The 16,983-nt window shown below is 41.5% G+C and overlaps 2 protein-coding genes across 2 annotated transcripts; one reads left to right on the top strand and one right to left on the bottom strand.

Moving 5' to 3' along the window:
• Positions 1–746: 746 nt before the first annotated feature.
• Positions 747–4,217, top strand: LOC115391947 (dihydrofolate reductase). Its single transcript, XM_030096386.1, has 6 exons — positions 747–975; positions 2,285–2,334; positions 2,420–2,525; positions 2,604–2,730; positions 3,520–3,635; positions 4,081–4,217. Exons 1-6 carry the CDS (start codon positions 878–880, stop codon positions 4,169–4,171), a joined length of 588 nt encoding a protein of 195 aa, XP_029952246.1. The 5' UTR covers positions 747–877; the 3' UTR covers positions 4,172–4,217.
• A 7,338-nt stretch (positions 4,218–11,555) lies between these two features.
• On the bottom strand, positions 11,556–15,304 carry mterf2 (mitochondrial transcription termination factor 2). Its single transcript, XM_030096067.1, has 2 exons — positions 15,290–15,304; positions 11,556–13,674 (listed from the first exon to the last, which is right to left on the bottom strand). Exon 2 carries the CDS (start codon positions 13,646–13,648, stop codon positions 12,521–12,523), a length of 1,128 nt encoding a protein of 375 aa, XP_029951927.1. The 5' UTR covers positions 13,649–13,674; positions 15,290–15,304; the 3' UTR covers positions 11,556–12,520.
• Positions 15,305–16,983: the final 1,679 nt, after the last annotated feature.

The following is a 16,983-nucleotide window of genomic DNA, read 5'->3' as shown; positions in this document are numbered from 1 at the left end:
GACACGTCACACAGCCTGCAGACAGCAGCTGTAAACGCTGCTATAAACTGTTTAAATAGGTGTAAATGCTATCAGTCTCTTTTTTGGTTGACTTTATGGCTGTTAAGCTGTGAACGTCCAGACAGCAGTGTTATCTTTATTACTGGTGAATTGTTGATTTGACCTTTCATCTGGTTTTAATCTTTTCATTTTACAGCTGTTTATAGCTGTAGTTTCAAAAAATAAAACACTTCAGACCGAAGAACAAATACATGAAGAGCAAAGTGCTTCTTTCACAAGCAGGTATGGCAATTTTTTATACGCGGACTGTACACACTCCTGCCAAAACATGATATAACTCTTTTTCCAGGACATCCTGAAAGAACTTTTTGGACTGGAGTCACAGGTCCTCCATCAGACCTGACAGGTTTTACAAGTTTCCTCATAAATGTCATGTTTAACTTATTTATTCAGGGCACTCACTGGAGGACATCTCAATGGTGAAATTCGGCAATTTGATAGATGAGGTGGATTTATGGATATTTAGATGGAACTGAAGAGGCAGCAAAATCTGTTTAAATTAAAATAAGTAAAATGTGTACACTGATAAATGTAAAAAAAAAAAAAAAATTTAGTTAATTTCGACTCTCGACCCTGTTATTTCAGTTTTGTGAGGATGGATCTGCTCCAGTCTTTCTGTCTTGATCCGTTGCGTCACCGGCAGGACGTCCCTCTGACGCGTCACGCTGCCGCGAGACTTCCCAGTATTGATGGTCTCATGTCGGAAACAGCGTTCAGCTTTATTATTATTATTTCCCCCGTTGTCCGGTGAGGATCAGCGTCCTGGACGGGCGGTGAAATCCTCCAGAAAGCCCCTGGTTCCTGGCTGTTGTCGCAGATGGAGCGCAGCCTGCGGAGGAAGTCCGTCCGGCTCATCGCCGCGGTGTCCAGAGGCGGAGGCATCGGCAAAAATGGGAAGCTGCCCTGGAATCTACCGTAAGATCCTCCCCGCTGCTTCTGTTACAAGCGTTCCTTCACTGGAATTCTCCATGTGTTGGCAACAGTTTATTTGCTAAAGTCTAATCTCTTTTATATGTTAACTTCTTCTACGCTTCATGACCGGAGCGCAACTCGGAAGAACGAGTTGGAGCGTTCCAGTTCTTGTTTTGCTTTATTTTTTTCCGAATATTGAGTCATGAGCCCATACTGGTAACTCCACAGCCACAGACATGACAGAACTGTATGTATGAATCATTAAAATGTTTAGGAAATCTTTAAATGCTGTAGAAAATCAAACGTATGGCCCGTGGACCAAAACCGGCCCTCCAAACAACACATTTTACACTACATATTTATTTTATTTTATTTAGTTTTTAAAAATGTGTATTTCAGTAAAATATCAGTTTCAAACAATATTTCGTCATTTTTATTTATAAGTATCCCCTGTAAAACATTTAAGAGATTAAGGCTTAATGGGAAGAAACAGGTTCTTCTGAGCCCAAACAGGGAGAACATGCAAACTGCAGGGTCATTTCAGTAACCACCACAACTCAACCCCCATATCCAATATTGTAAAACAGTTAACCTTTTTTATTTGAATCTCTGTATGCCTAACAGCAGTGTCTGAACACTGGAATTACTTCTCCAATGCGGTCGTGTGAAATCACCCACAGAAGGTTGCCTTATCACCCCAATGCTATATATAGGACAAGAGAGCCATGACCTTTAAAACCTCCAACACCTCTGACTCAGAGCTGAGGATGAAACGATGCAAAGTGGATTTGAGCATCTCCTCTCGTCTGCCTGTCACTGTGACAGTGGTTCATCTGTGCTTAAAAATAAGAAGAAAATACCTATAAATATCCTCAATAAACAATATGCATTTCAGGGTTTCAGCTGTTTCCATGTAATACTGAAGATTTTCTGTGCAGCATTTTCACTAGAAATGTCACAAAAACAGGGCCTTAGAAAAGTTCTACTGTATTATCAGTTACCAGAGTATTTATTAGTTTGTCATTTTCAAACTCTTTTTGTTCCTGTCTCTTCATTTCTTCAATTGGTCAGATGTTCCTCGTCAAAACATTCCATTCAACCAAGTGAATGAAAAATCACATGTCCTCAGAAACAAGCAAACTCCACACAGAAACTGTTCTCTTAACGCTCCTGATAAACACACTGGTTAGTTGAAGACATTATCTAGTGCAGCTAAAGAAGAGATTCCATTATTTTAAAAACTGCATGCAGTCCGTCTTATGATGAGTAAACTGATTGTTGATGTTGTGCATATATGATATGTCATTCGCAGGTCTGAATTCCAGTACTTCCTGAAAAAAGTCACAAGCGTATCGAGACCAGGTATCATTCTTTTTTTAATTTATCTTGAGTGTTGTAAAACTGTTCAGCTGTAATAACTATCAAACATCATGGATGTCTTTAACAGGGAAAATGAACCTGATGGTCTGGGGTAAATTATGCTGGTACTCAAACTCCACGTCTTTGTTCCTGCTGCCGAATATTCTGCACGTGGTGCTGAGCAAGACGATGAGGTGAGCCTGTCGACACGGCACATCCCTCACAGAAGAACGGCCTCCACCTCCTCGCTCTAACCTCTGTTTTTCCCGCAGCACGGCCCCCGATCACGCCCACTTTGTGCGTGAGGACTTTGACAGCGCCGTGCGCATGGCGGCAGAGCCTCCGCTGGCTGATTTAATAGAGACCATCTGGGTTGTCGGAGGAACGCAGGTTTACAGGGTAAAAGGAAACGAGCTCTGAGTTCCAACATGGTGGAAACATGTAGAAGCAGCAAGTCCTGCAGGAAAAACACGGCTACAGATGACCAGATTCCAGTTCTTCTACTGTACTCAGTTGGTTCCTGGTACTTTGTGCGGCGGTTCAGTGTAAAAGATCATGGAACACTTATGTTTTTCCTATAATGACATGGTGTAATTTGCTTTAAGCAAAGCAAGTAGAGCTGCATTTTTTTCACCGTCACACGTCTCCTGAGGTAATGTTTACCTTTCTCAGCCGCAGTGAGGACTTTGTCCTAAAGACAGTGTCATTACTGCAGTAATTCATACATGTAATGGCGGGACAGTGAAAGGCGTTTTATGAGACACCTGGAAGCAAGTAGCAACAGTTGTAGAGTTAAGACTTTCAGGAAAAGGAGACTTCAAATTATTGTGCAGGCCTTTATACCAGCGGTGTTAAACACATTTTAATTCACTGGATATTTATACAGCCCAGTTTCAACTTCAGTTGACCGGACAGGTAAATTATTGCCGTAATAACCTTTACAGTAAAACTTTCAAGTTTTTCTTTGTTGATGAAAATATCTATATTTTTGCAAAAAAAAAAAAAAAAAAATTACTACAGAAAATTTGATATTTTATGAGCTGAAACTTTCATCAATAGAATGTGTATTCCCGAGAAATATAACTGACAACAACATGCCTCTATTTCTCTTCTTTGATGTGATTGTTAGATTGTGATCGTTCTCAGTGTGTTGAGACTTTTTCTTCCTTCTTTATTGTTTTTACCCAGGATGCACTGCAGCACCCCTGGTGTGACTTGCTCTACCTGACAGACGTCATGGCCGATTTCGACTGTGATGTTTTCTTTCCCGAGTTTGATCAAGAACTGTTTAAATTACAGGACAAGTAAGCTTTCGTTTCCACTGTCAGTGTTCTGATCCAGACTGAGCATTTTCAAACACTTGAGAGGCTTTTTAAAAAATCTTTTCTTGATGCACATCCAAACATCCCACCGTCCACGAGACAGCAATTTGAGGGGGGTTTTTTTCTTTGTTTTTGGTGTTTTAAAAAGACGGCCTTAGCACTATCTGTCAGCCTGAATCATCACTTCGGCACAAAGGGATCTGCTGACTCCTCTGAACCTTTGAACTGCTTCGCTGCTGCAGTTACAGACTTTGAAGAGCAAATTAATAATGAGTGTCTGCTCGTGGAGGTCCTCGCTTCTTAAATATTTGGAATAAATGAGTTAATCAAGGCATTTATCTATGTATCATTGTTAATCATGCTTCACCTCATCCCCCTTTGACGCCACTTGTTTTTTATGCGGCATAATTTGTTTGATTTCTTTCAGATTTCCTGGTGTTCCGAGTGAAATTCAAGAAGAATGTGGCATTAAGTACAAATTCCAAGTCTTCAAAAGAGAGACTGCTGATGGCGTGTAGCCGGGAGGAGATAAAAACAGAGCGAGACTCCAGACGTGATCAAAAGGCCCTGTGGACCCCCTCAGCTGTCAATATTTATTGCAGAGTGAACTCATGGAAAGGCCTCAGAGATTTGACTCAGACTTGAACTGATATTGGCCAATTAAGTTTTTATGGAGTCAAGGAAAGTAAAAGTGTTGTTAAAAGTCTTAGTTTCACAAGCTCGATCAGTCACAGCATTTAAATTACCTGCAGGTTCTCTTTGTTCTACCCCACAAAGAGCTCCGAGGGCCAGATCCCGTGTGAAGTTTACCGAGTACAGCTTTAGAACAGGGGCTGATGATCACCGAAACTGTGCCTCACTCATGTTCCCTTCGATGATCAGTTTAAAGTGCCTTGCGATGGCGGAGGAGATGCTTCTTAAGTGGAGTCCATTTGCGATGTCTGCATTAAAACCGTTTCCCTGAATATCTGAATGCACAATGTCCAAAGCACCAGACTGCCTCTGCCGGTTTGTTGACTTCACATGTTGCGTCCTGCTGAGAGTAATGATCCACGCTGACCCAGCCGTGTATCGGATGTTTGACCACCGCTTCAACTGAAGTCCAACTACACACATTTGTGTTTATGATCCTGCAAAATTCCCCTATATCTCCCCGTTTTTTTAAACATTGCAAATATCTGTTGAAACAAAGCTCCTCTGCCTCCTGCAGCTGCCATATTGCCACTTGTCAGTGTTCCCGTCTCCTCCTCCTCAGTAATATAACAGAAATATAGTTTTCAGTGAGTCAGTCAGCAGCCTGATCCCCGTGACAGCCTGTCCTCCTGCTATCACGGCAGATCCGCTCCTTTCTAAGCCAACATGACAGGTGTGAGCGAGCGGGCTGAGGAGTAAATCATCCCCCTGGTTTGTTCTCATGCTGTAATAAATGCCTTAAATTTGATACATTTGGAAAAATGTTAAAGTTTGGTTTTATGAGGAGAAATGGAAAAACACATTTACTCATGATAGTTTTTCTATGTCTATGTTTTTTAAGGAATGTCAGTGGTTTCTCACAAACGATTGACAACGTGTGTTTTTCCACTTTAAATAAAACGGTCCAGGTTTATCTGGCTGTGTGTCATTCCTTTGACCACTGGGTGGAGGCAAAGAGACAAACTGGACGAATGCAACATCTGCGCCTCACATCTCAACATCAACATGAAATGAAATACTCTAAAAAGTAACTAGGATGTTGAACTGTTTTCCCTCCTCTAACCCAGTGCAGGTCTTCTCAGATATAGTGTCTGGAGAGCAGTACGTCCATGTGCATTCATCCAAGAAAAACTCATTAATTCTTAATACAGTAGAATATGAGAAATACTTCTACTTTTGACCTACAACTGCTGAGAAAAAGTGAAATGTTAGCAAGAACTCTACTGAGTAATCCCAGTGTCATCATGATGAGGCTTCCTCAACAGATTTTATGGATTACATGAACGCTTTTTCATCTTCTGAGTATCAAAGATCAGATTAGCGAGTGACAAATGAATGCGTGGCCATGTCTCCACGAGGGCTGCTTCATCCACCATGCAGAATGTCTCTTACTCTTCATTTTAACATTCTGTAAACATAACACACAAAAAAATTTATTTGAAAACAATAAGTCACATCCGTGTCAACGTCCAGTTGATGTTGTTTTCTGGTGTAGTCATTGATTCATTGTATTCTAACACTGTTTCTGAGTGACTGGAGGGTAAATTCAAACACATGCTGACCCACTCTTGTGACCCCAGAGCTTTAACCTCTGGCAGAGGGTTGTTGTTTTACTGTCCCCAGAGACTTTATAGACCCTGAAATTAAAGCAGCGGTGGTGAAGCGCAGACCTGCGCGGCCCTGCTGCGACTGGAAGTGTAATCTCACAGCAGTGGAGACCGATGGAGGCTTTTGTGTGTCGTTTCTGTGCCTGTCTTCTTCAGGTGCCCTGATACAAAGATACGCCTGTAAGGATTAAAGAGATTGACTGGACAGCTCAGAAAGAACCAGATGGAACACAAAGTAAATTCACCGTTGTTGAAGGGGCATTGACCACAATAAAGCAGCAACAATATATAACTGTCTTCAAATGTGAAAAGCCAGGCTGTGAAGCGAGGGTGTGAACCACGATGCGGTCCAGTAAAATACTCATAAAGAATGATTTGCACTGTAATAACATGTATTTGTGGATTGCAAAATGCAATTTCCTCCGACCGGCTGCATGAAATATCAATCAGAAGCCGAGCTTGGCTGACACACTCCGTGCCACTAGGCTGTGCTGATAGTGGACGTGCGGCTGAACATGCACCACTAATATAAACCGCACCGAAACACTTGTGTTTCTGTCACCAGCTGCCTTCCACCATCAGCAGGACACCCTCTATTTGCGAAGTTGTCGGTAAGAATAAAAAAGGTGTATTACACTCCGGCAGAGCAGATCTGCCTCATTTCAGAGAACACGCTCTGACAGCCGTCACTTTAAGTGGTCAATAAATGATAAAAATCAGCCATGAATGAGTAAATGACAGTAATACCCAACAGACCACAGTCAATTTCAACCAGTGACAGATGAGCCTATAAAAGTCATGACTCTCAGACGCAACGCTCAATACGAAAGTTATATACTTTTCGTCATTGAGCTTCCATCAATGTGACGTTTATTTCCGCCTGCAGCATGTGCAGCATATTTGTGTGTTGTCATCAGGTGTCGGCAGGTTCGAAAGACGACTACTGACAAGAAAACAAACTTCCTGTTCCTGGAAAAAGGATAAAAATGGACCTTTCAGTGCAGTGGATTCTTGTGATGCCAGTGTAAATTTACATCTGGCGAGAGGTAAAATTTAATTTTCAGTTCTTTTTTTTTCTTTCCTGCATTAATGACAGTTTAAAAATTAAATATACCTTATTATACTTTGAAGATGGTGAGCAAAAGCAGTTTTGTGAACAGAAACAATGCAGTGCACGCTGTGTAATGAAAAAAGACGATACTTGGAACTAGAATGACCATCTTAAGTTGTGGTTGCATATTCTTAAAAATATTATTACTGCAAGTCACACACACGCATTTTCTGCATTAGAAAACTGGAGTATCAGGAGGAAAACTCGTTCACACAAAGAGAGAGAACATGCGAACTCCACAGAGAAAGGCCTGGTCCAGATTTAAACAGAGTGCTGCAAAGTATTCCAGTAACTAAAATAAAATCTAATTACAATCGAATGATGGGTTTTATTTCACTGAAAAAAATATGCAGGTTTATTTATTTATTTTGAACTCAGTTTTTTTTCCCTGTTTTTATAAAAGCCAAATAAAAATTTAACTGGAGAAAAAAGGAAAAATAGATGCCACTGAAAGTGTGAATTTGCTACATACTGGAGACTGGATACCTGCTCTTTAATGCACTCCCACTGATCCACAGTCAGTTACAGTGACACTGCGTAAAAGAGAAATATCTGCTACGCAGTACAGTGAAATTTGTCCCCCGCGACTCTCAAAATTATATAGTTTTATCTTCCCACCACTTTCCCTCTAGAACCAGAACAACTCACAACATGGGGTATGTGAGGACAGAAACGGTTGAGTGATGATGGTTTCCAGAGCAACTCTGCATCCATCATCCATCTTTTACACCACTTTATTCAACGCAGAGAAACTGAAAACGGCTAGGGATGAATTAGATGCAACCTGGACACGCTGCGGAGTGCACGTGCGTTAATAAGCACATTTTCCGACAAGATTGGCTTTTGAAGAGCACGACTTCAAATAACAATGAATCCATTCCAGCTCCGTTGACTTCCAGTGAGGGATATTTACTGCAGCTGTGGTTGTCTGCGCTCCTGCTTCAGCTGGAAATCATAGCTTCTAATTGCAGATGTCATCTGTTTCTGGAGAGATATGGGCCATAAAAGCGGCATGTTAAGCGTGGCTAATATCAACCACTGCCGTGTTCCAAATGAAAAAAGGACAATTTATACTCGGTCTTATTAACCTCCCTGGCTCGTCTGTGTAATTCAAGAGCTGGGGACGGCATGACACGGCTGGCAACGGAGGACACTGTGGAAGAAATAGAGGTGACTCCCATTCGTACACCTGGGGCCTCGTCTCATCCGCCTCGCCTTGATACGCCTCGACTTAGCAGCGGCGGAAGACGCGGGCTTTAACCTTTCAACATGAAGAATTAAAGCGAAATGTCAGTGATGCCCGAGTAAAATTAGAAACCCTCGGTACGTCAGCTGCAGTGTACTTGAGGTAACATTGCCGGCCCTCCGGGGGTCTCGTGTTGTGAATGGTAGGAAAATGAACTCTTGGTGAAGCATCCATCTGCCGAGCTCAAATTTATTACCAGATGCACTCACTTTTGCATCATCTGCCCAGTGGCTATCGCCATGACTACAGGACCATGGTGAGCGATGCAGATGGCAGCAGATGGGAAGTGGAAGTTGTTACCGCGCACCCCCACCCCCCTGGACACACAAGTCCTCTGTTTTTCTCTCTGTTGTGACCCCCGTCGTCTGCATTACAGGAGCAGAGGAACCTTGAGGCATATAGCCGTGGCTTCATTAGCCTTGATGCGCGCTCCCATTAAAGGATTAAGACTGTTTCAGGCTCTTTCATCAGCTTTGAAACATTTAAATACATTCAAAACAAGACGGCCAACTTATCACCGTGCCCTCTTCAGATTTAGACAAAGCCTCGTTTCACGGTACGCCGATGTCTGGAGTTTAGGGAGTAAATAAATGTGAAAACAAAGCAAGATATAACAGACGATTTATTTTGCATAAACCAACTGAATCTCAACAGCTTCTCTTTAATGAACATGGCAGAAAATGTTGCAAAAAAAAAAAAAAAACATGCTTTCAAATAAAGCACCACTGATCCAAATGAAAAGATCATCCTTTTCCTCCCTTTTTTCTCTCTATAAAAACCCATCATGCTGGTGCTTTTGAATTCATTTGAAATGATAATGAAGTGACATTTTACCAGAGAAATAGCATATAATAAAGTGTGTCCATCTGTGGAGTAACAATAAAAATCGGAGACACAGTTACATGCTTTCCCTGAGGGAAACGGCGGCGCTGCCAAGAACATTGTGTGAGAATGAGACATTTGCACTGGTGGTAAATAAAGCGGCCTGAAAAGGCTCGTTTGTCCTCCGTTGTAGTCGGTAATGCGTTTGATAGACGAGTCGGCACGTCCGCCATTATGTCGTTATGTCACCAAGTGGTGAATGCGAAGTTATTGTAATAAGTTGAATTGTAAATCAGATGCAATATTTTCTTCTTCTCTTTTAACCACATCTTCTCCGAAATGCTGCAACGCATTAAGATGCCACGGCATGTTTGTTTTCATTTCACATTTCCAAGCTCATCTCTTTGGATTAGCTGCATTGTCCGTTTCCATGGACCTAAATGATGAATCCTGGGTGTTCAGGTGTGATTACAGTTTACTCTGATGCAACCTGAAGTGAAAATTTGACTTGTTTTCCCCCATTTCAAACTAAATAATTCATGCGAAACTCCTACTATTGAAAAAGAAAGTGCTATTAAAGTTACAAGCAGTTTTTAAAACTGGGTTTTAATTACATTATTCCAACACTGGTTGACAATTTGCCAACAGGAAGAGAATTGAAACTATTTTTTTTTCTTAAATCCCAGTTTTGAGGATATGAGAAGAAAAAGAGGTAATACATCTATTCAGGTTTTTACTTTTTTTTAAGCTTGATTTTGTTTTTCTGATGCTGGTTCAGTTTGAAACTTCAACCAGCTCCACTGTGATTTGTCCAGATGTACTAAAAATAAGAGATTTATCACAAAGCACCATCTCCACGTTACATGATGACATAGAAAAGTCAGTGGTTTTGTCATTCTATACGATTAACTCTAAAAAGCAAAAAGTAAAAGTGTTTAAAGCCTTTATTTAATATTAACTGTGATAATTGTGGCCACAAAATAGGGACATTTTATTAAATATTCACACATTTTAAAATGTATGGCTCCTTCATTAAAATTCTGATGACATCTTTTCACAAAGGTTTAAAATATTTGAAATGTTAGAAAAAAAAATAGATGGAAATATGTATAAGCTTCACTGTTGTTACATTTTTTTAATTCAAATAGGAGAATGTAATTTTCCATCAAAGAATGATATTTTTCAACAAATTGGTGCAGCGGTTTGACGTCCCACGAACCCACACTGCAAATGTGACGGTACATGTGAATCACTTTGAGACTGCTCAAGTGGTAAAGCAACATTTAATTTAGTAATATAATTCTTTTAAAAGCACCTGTAGAAATGTACGGATATTTTTCATCCATTCACATAAACCACTAACAGTACTGCAGCTTATTACAACAGGAGTCTGCAACCTTAACCTTAAGAGACATTTCTATCTTCCATCAGAAGAAATCTGTCTATGGCCACATGACATATTACAGCCAAAATGCAGTTTTACAGCAAGAACATCCCCAGGTTGGATGTTTTCCTGTGAAGAGTTTCCAACAAAATCATGACTTCCTATTATCAGGTCAACAACATCAGTGCGATTGAATTCTGCTTCATAATAAAAAGAAAAGTTGACACTGAAAAATCAAAAGGCAACGTCGTGAGGAGCACCTTGTCACACGCCAGTTTTCCCTGAGGCGACTTTTCTCACTACTGTTGGTGAAACCGAAAAGATCAAGAGACTCTGATTTCAATTTGAATACAATCAGAAAATAAGATCTTTCCTGTAGGCAGCAGCTTTGGCATAAAACAAGTGTAAACAGAAGTGTGCATACAGGTGAGGCTGCAGAAATAACCTCAAAAGGCTCAAGTCTTAAACTAATCCACTGTTTTAGTGTTAAACCCTTTTTTGGGCATTTTCTATTATTTTGACTCTTTTTTGGGCAGTTCCCCTTTTTCTTTTGAAGGTTTATCATTTCAGAAACCCTCAACATATCTGTTTTTTTTTAAAGGGGCTGTATCATGCAAAATTCACTTTGTATGTTTTAATCTTGTTATATAGTTATGTACTCACCAAAAACACCCCCAAAGCATTTTTTTTCCTTCGTGCCTGCGTGTTTGAGCTTTCGTTTTTCTGCTGCTCAGAGAGGCAGCCCCTCCTGCACCCGTGAAAACGCTCTGTTTTCCCACGTTGACGTCACAAGGTGAAGATGGCTCCCCTGAGCCCCACTCCCGCAGGCCCTCGGCAATCAGCGTTGCCGCTTTTTGTAACTCTGATTACGGAGATAAACTTTGACCATCGTCTGAAAGCAACAATCAAGCAAGAAAGAGTCTGAAGGGTCTGAAGGGTCTGCGCTTGGTGAGTTTCTAACAGGAAAAGACCACAGGTGGAGAGGTGGGATTTCAGTGAAACAGAGCGTTTTCTCTTCCGGGTTTCAGAATTAGCCCCAGAAAATCTTTATTTTCACACAAAATGACTTTTCCTTAGCGCCAAAAATAAACTATTACCATGTTAATGCCAAAGCTAAGGTTTTGACTAGCTAAAAAAGATTGATACAGCCCATTTGAAGCTAGTTCAGCTCTATCTTAGCCATTTCAATTATTGTGCTTTTTTTTTTTTCAATAAAAATCCCATTAGTCTCTTATGTGTGAAAAAGCACATAAAATGTTTGCTGTTGGTTCCTGAAGCTCTCAGAAAAAAGTAAAGGGACTGAAGCTCCAGAGCCCTGCACTGATCAGCCACTTCATTAGGTCCCATCCGTAAAGAAGCAGCCAACACTGATCATTGTGAGGCCCACAAAAACATCTCTTTCAGTACCAGCAGGCCAACCCATCAATGAGCACCTCTATCAGTTTAATAAGAAGAACTGTGCATCTCTGAATGAGGGCGTTTGGGATTTTTTTTCCATCTAAAATGTATTTAGAAATTTGTTTCAACATGCACAATTTACATGTTGCACAAAGACTGAACTGTGATAAATTGTTTTCATACTATATGTGTTCATGCTCTGCAAATTCAGAATGACAAAAATTCTAATGTGAATGAAAAGTTTGATTTGTTGTCATTTACTCACAAAAATCAAAGAAAAATAACTAAAAATAGAGTCAACAAACTTCTGCTTCTGAATCTGAGCAGGACGCTGCTGAAAAACAGAGCAAATATAGTGATGTTGTAATAACTACAACCTCAAAAAATTACATCATACAATTAAAATCTCAGCAATTAACCAAAAAAAGAAAAAAGTTGAACTCCATTGCAATTGAAAAGGCAGAATTTTTGTCAGAAATTGTGTGAAATCGTACCAAATGAAGTGGCCAGTGAGAGGAAGTGAATGCATCTTTAGATTTAAAACACTTCAATTAGAAATAAAATATCACTTAGAATCAGCATGACAAAAGTTTGAATTTATTCCTGTTAATCGTCTCCCTTCAAAGGTGCAACAGGGTTAAAAAGTGGTCTTTCTCTGCGGAGCTGAAGCTTCCCAAAGCTCATTTCAAAGTCTTTCTTGGTCCCGTTCAGGACCTCCAGACTGCCTGTCCGTACATCATACCCCCGAGCCTTAAGTCGCTGGATGCGATAATTGACAATCTGCGAGGTGAGCTCCAGCACGGTGGGAGTTTGTGTGATCTGGGACATGCTGATCCCGGCCCTGCGCAGGCTGTCGAAGCGTTCCGCCAGAATAGATTCAGGGTAGTAAAGCACAGCCGGACACTTGAGGATGATATCCCGCAGCTCGGTCTCGGAGCAGCCGATGGTGTCCTGGGAGAACGTCAGGGTGCGGCGCATGCTGTCCGGGTTCAGCTCGGTGACGAAGCCCCTGAGGCTGGAGAGGAGGCGGAGGAGCTCTGCCGTGCTGAAGCCTTTGTCTCGCAGGAACAGCAGGTTTTGCCTCAGCACCTCTGGAGGCTTGAGGAGAACAAACGGGTTCTGGCTCAGCAGCTTCTGGAGCCAGATTTTCATATTGGCCTCATCCCCTCCGAGCTCCAGGTAGGCCCGCTGCAGGGCGTGGACCATCTCGTCGTTCTGCTCCACCGGCCGCCTGAAGCTCTGGGGGGCGCTGGCCATGAGTTTGGTGATGATCCGTTTGTTGAGGTTCAGGCTCTGGAAGTACGCAATGTTGTTCCGCTGATTGTCATGGTAGCTGGAGGATGTGAAGAAGGAGGCTGGGAATTTCTCAATGATGCCAACTAACTCTTTCTGGTTTGGACACACGGACATCCACAGCTCCCTCTGGGCATGCATCTGCTGTGGATCACAGAGGACAGCTTCTGGGTGAATTGCCAGGATCCGAGCAATGATGGGCCCCGAGGCGCCCATGCCTTTCAGCAGGTCAGCCACCTCCCGGGTATAAGAGGGACTCTGATGCAGCACCCAGCCCTTTAGTTTCCGGACTTTCTGGATGTCCACAGAGAGATCGTAAAGAGCCTCCACCGTCTGCTGGTTCTCCACCGAGCTCAGTGTCGCACATGGTCTGAGGCTGAAAGGCAGCGATGGGGCTCGTTGGCACCGGAGGCACAGCGATGCTGCGATCAAACGCAACATGGATGCAAAGTCCAGATGGTGGTCACCTGGAGAGAATGAGACGGAGGAGGAGATGCATTAGTTGACTAGAAACATTCATTTTCCAGTGAGGACTCAGCTGCTACACGTCTGTTTAATTGGCATCAGTCAGCTTTGCATTTCTAACAAAATGAAAGGCTTTCCTTCAAGATGGTGCAAGAAGAAGTTCAAAGTGGGAAAAGTGACGGATGACAGAAGACACCAAAGCGAAAGTGAGCCATCTTTTTAAAAGCACGAGTCACAGAAGGTTAGGTGCTTTCAAAAGTCTCCTTGTATTTAATAATGCGTTTTTATTTGAGGCATGTTGGCGAGATAACATCACTTCAATATTAGCTTCTCTTCATTGGCTTCCTGGTAAATCTAGAATTTAAAATCCTTCTTTTACTTATATACAGTAACTCTGACCAACCAGGCTCAATCTATTCCTAGGTTTTCATAAAGTGGAACGGGAGGCAGACTGCCCTTCTCTCTGTGGTCACGGTTCAGGCAGATGTGTTGGCATACACTCCTCTGGTTTTGGGACTCGTCCAGATGCTTGACTGAATGTGAGATCTGACTTCACCTTACTTTCCATTCGGTGGCATGTTTCAAGGTGTGAGCTGCTTCATCCACTCTGGAAGCTTTGAGGAAGTCAAAAAACTTAAGAATAGCTGATGTGTGATTGATGGAAGAGTTTTTGGGTTAATGCTGAGACTGCAGGGATTACAGAAGTTGATTACATGAAGATTTTAATGCAATGAGTTGGCAGATATTCGAAAGTCATAATCAGCTCAGAAGGAACAAAGTGTTAACCTGTAATCAACATTTATCAAATAGTAAGCTACTTCATCATCTTGACATATGCAAAACTGGCATTACACTGAGTTAATCTGAGTGATCCTACCAAAATAAATACTGTTAAAGATCCTGGGGCTCTTTTCTATTTAGGTGGTAGACAGGCTTTATGAGGTTAGGCTTAAGACTTTTCTGTTTAATTACATTTACAGTTACTGCTGGTGCAGGACACAATGGATCATGTAGTGAAGCTTCACTACTCAGGACATCTAAAGTGAATTTCTTTTCTTTCTCACTCACCATGTTTCACTACTTCATGTCGGTAACATCTGTCTTTCTCTGCAGTCTGCTCTCTCTCTCTTTACCTTCTCTCAGAGTCTCTGACAGTAAAGCTCTTTATCTCAGTCTGTCGCCCCCATTATGTCTGCAGCCAGTGGATTTATTTCTGCTTGCTTGTTGTTCTCTGTCCTCTCCTTCTTACCTCCACACCTCAACAGAACAGCAGAAAGTCTCCACCTCTGTGTCTGGGTCTGAGGGTTTCTCCCCGTTAAAAAAAGACATTTTCCTTTCCTGCTTGCTCGTGTGGAATTATTGGGATTTTTTTCCCCCTGTAAAAATTACTTGGAATGACTGAGTTTAATTTGTAGTTGGCGCTTCAGAAATGAAATTGACTTCAATGTGTTTAGTCTGACACAGCAAGAAAAGACACCGACAGCCCCGCTAAATCCCTGACAGCGCTTCGTGTGGTTACAGCGAATACTATCACCGCCACCTATAATCAACATGTGATACATGAACATTTACGCGTCTGAATATTTAAAAGAAAAGATGTTTTAGAAGATGAATTACCTTTCCAGCGGTCAGCGGAAGTGACGCTTTGTTATGAAACGGCTTCTTCTTCTACGTTGGAGGTTAGTGGCTTCTCTCTTTCCTACAGCGACACAGAGAGGCAGAGAGGAGGTACTGCACCAGGAATACCCCCTCCGTGAATTCTCATAGGAAGAAATGGACCTACGTGTATTTTGCCTGCGGAGTTTACAGAAATGATTCCCAACGAGAGGAGCCCGACCCCCATGAGGGGACGGCGAATATTCATGGTCCTGAAGCCGTCTCGATTTTAACGAGCGTAATAACAGTTTTAAAAAATGATGGTACAAAGTGAGATGAATTTATCCGAAAGGGCAAAAAAAAAAAAAAAAAAAAAAAAGTGTACCAAGAGAGTTGCAAAGAATATGGCTTTGCAGAGGCAATGGCCATAATGAGAGCTGAATGTATATCTTTTTAAGGGGAAAACTGATGAAAGTTTGGAACTGCAAGTTAAAGCGACACCAGTCCACCAAACACCCCAAGACAGAATGTAAACTCAGAATTCATCCTCAGAGAAAAGGAGCTCATCATAACAAAATATAAAAGAGAAAGAAACTGTACTACATAGTATATTATGATTATAAAAAGGACAGACTCCCCCCCCTTCCATTTTTAAAGTAATCTTAAAATCCATTTTTATTTCTTTGTTTTTAAGCATGCCTGACTCTCTCTCCTGTTTTTGTTTTTCACCATTATCTTTTTATTGTGTTTTATCTTGAACTTTGTAATTTTAGGTTTTTATGTCTATTTATGTTTGGCACTTTATTCGTCCAGCTGTAGCTGTTTTAAAACTGCTATATAAATAAAGCTGAGTTGACTTTTAATATTCCTCCCACTCTTGGGGCCACCTACGTTTACGAAGGTAAAAATTTGGGTTCCCCAAGAAAAACGCTGGGAAACACTGGTGTACAAAAGTCAATGAAAAAAATGGGCTATTTATTTTTACCTGCCTGTTGCCCCCCGTTTCCATATTCTTTTCAAACTCTGCTCTTTTATTGCTACCCATATGTCCAGCAATTAAATAATTTTGGCAAAAATCTGTATCTCAAACAGCAGTTGGTGCGCCTCCAAGCCCTGCAGCATACGGGGCCTGATGAGTGTAATCAGCGCTGTGCTGAATTGGACTGAACACACGGAGAGTTTTCTCACAGTTGGTGCTTAATCATGATGCTTGATCACCAGCTCTGCAAGCTGTTCCCTCAGCAGCACGAGAGCCGCTGCTGTTGAGTGAGTATCTGGGTTCATTATAGTTTATGTACTAGGAAACAGATGATATGCCTCAAAGGAAAACAGGTTGGTACTTTTTTTTTTAATACTGTGTCCACAGACGTGACTGCACTGATTGTTTTGTTATTAAGAGTTTGTGAATCTCAAATGAAAACACAGAACAGGGAGTGAGTTTTTTTTTTTTTTTTTTAAACAGCTCCATTAGGATTCCAGGAGTTTCATGGGAAAGAGGTTTCTTTGGAAGAGAATCAAAAACAACGTGAATCCACAGATACAGTGAGTCATTTATTGTTCTTGTGTTTCCACTGCTCTTATCCAGGGGCCAGGCAGTGTAATCAGTACCTTTGCCTCCTTGCTACAATGCTGCTCTTATTTCAGCAGGAAGAAGGAATCTGAAATATCAACAGGTGGATTTCCCCCCCCCCCCATTGCAGCCCTATAAAGTTAAT

Source organism: Salarias fasciatus, chromosome 7, assembly GCF_902148845.1.
Source record: "Salarias fasciatus chromosome 7, fSalaFa1.1, whole genome shotgun sequence".
Lineage (NCBI taxonomy): Eukaryota > Metazoa > Chordata > Actinopteri > Blenniiformes > Blenniidae > Salarias > Salarias fasciatus.
Note: the sequence above shows the minus strand (reverse complement) of the source record. Positions and strands in the feature narration are given on the sequence as shown.

What these genes read in the sequence shown, in the direction of transcription:
- LOC115391947 (XM_030096386.1), top strand. Translation starts at nt 878, where the DNA reads ATGGAGCGCAGCCTGCGGAGGAAGTCCGTCCGGCTCATCGCCGCGGTG. An exon ending in CACAAGCGTATCGAGACCAG is followed by an intron (nt 2,335 to 2,419) that starts GTATCATTCTTT and finishes TGTCTTTAACAG; the next exon opens with GGAAAATGAACCTGATGGTC. An exon ending in GAGGAACGCAGGTTTACAGG is followed by an intron (nt 2,731 to 3,519) that starts GTAAAAGGAAAC and finishes GTTTTTACCCAG; the next exon opens with GATGCACTGCAGCACCCCTG.
- mterf2 (XM_030096067.1), bottom strand. Translation starts at nt 13,648, where the DNA reads ATGTTGCGTTTGATCGCAGCATCGCTGTGCCTCCGGTGCCAACGAGCC.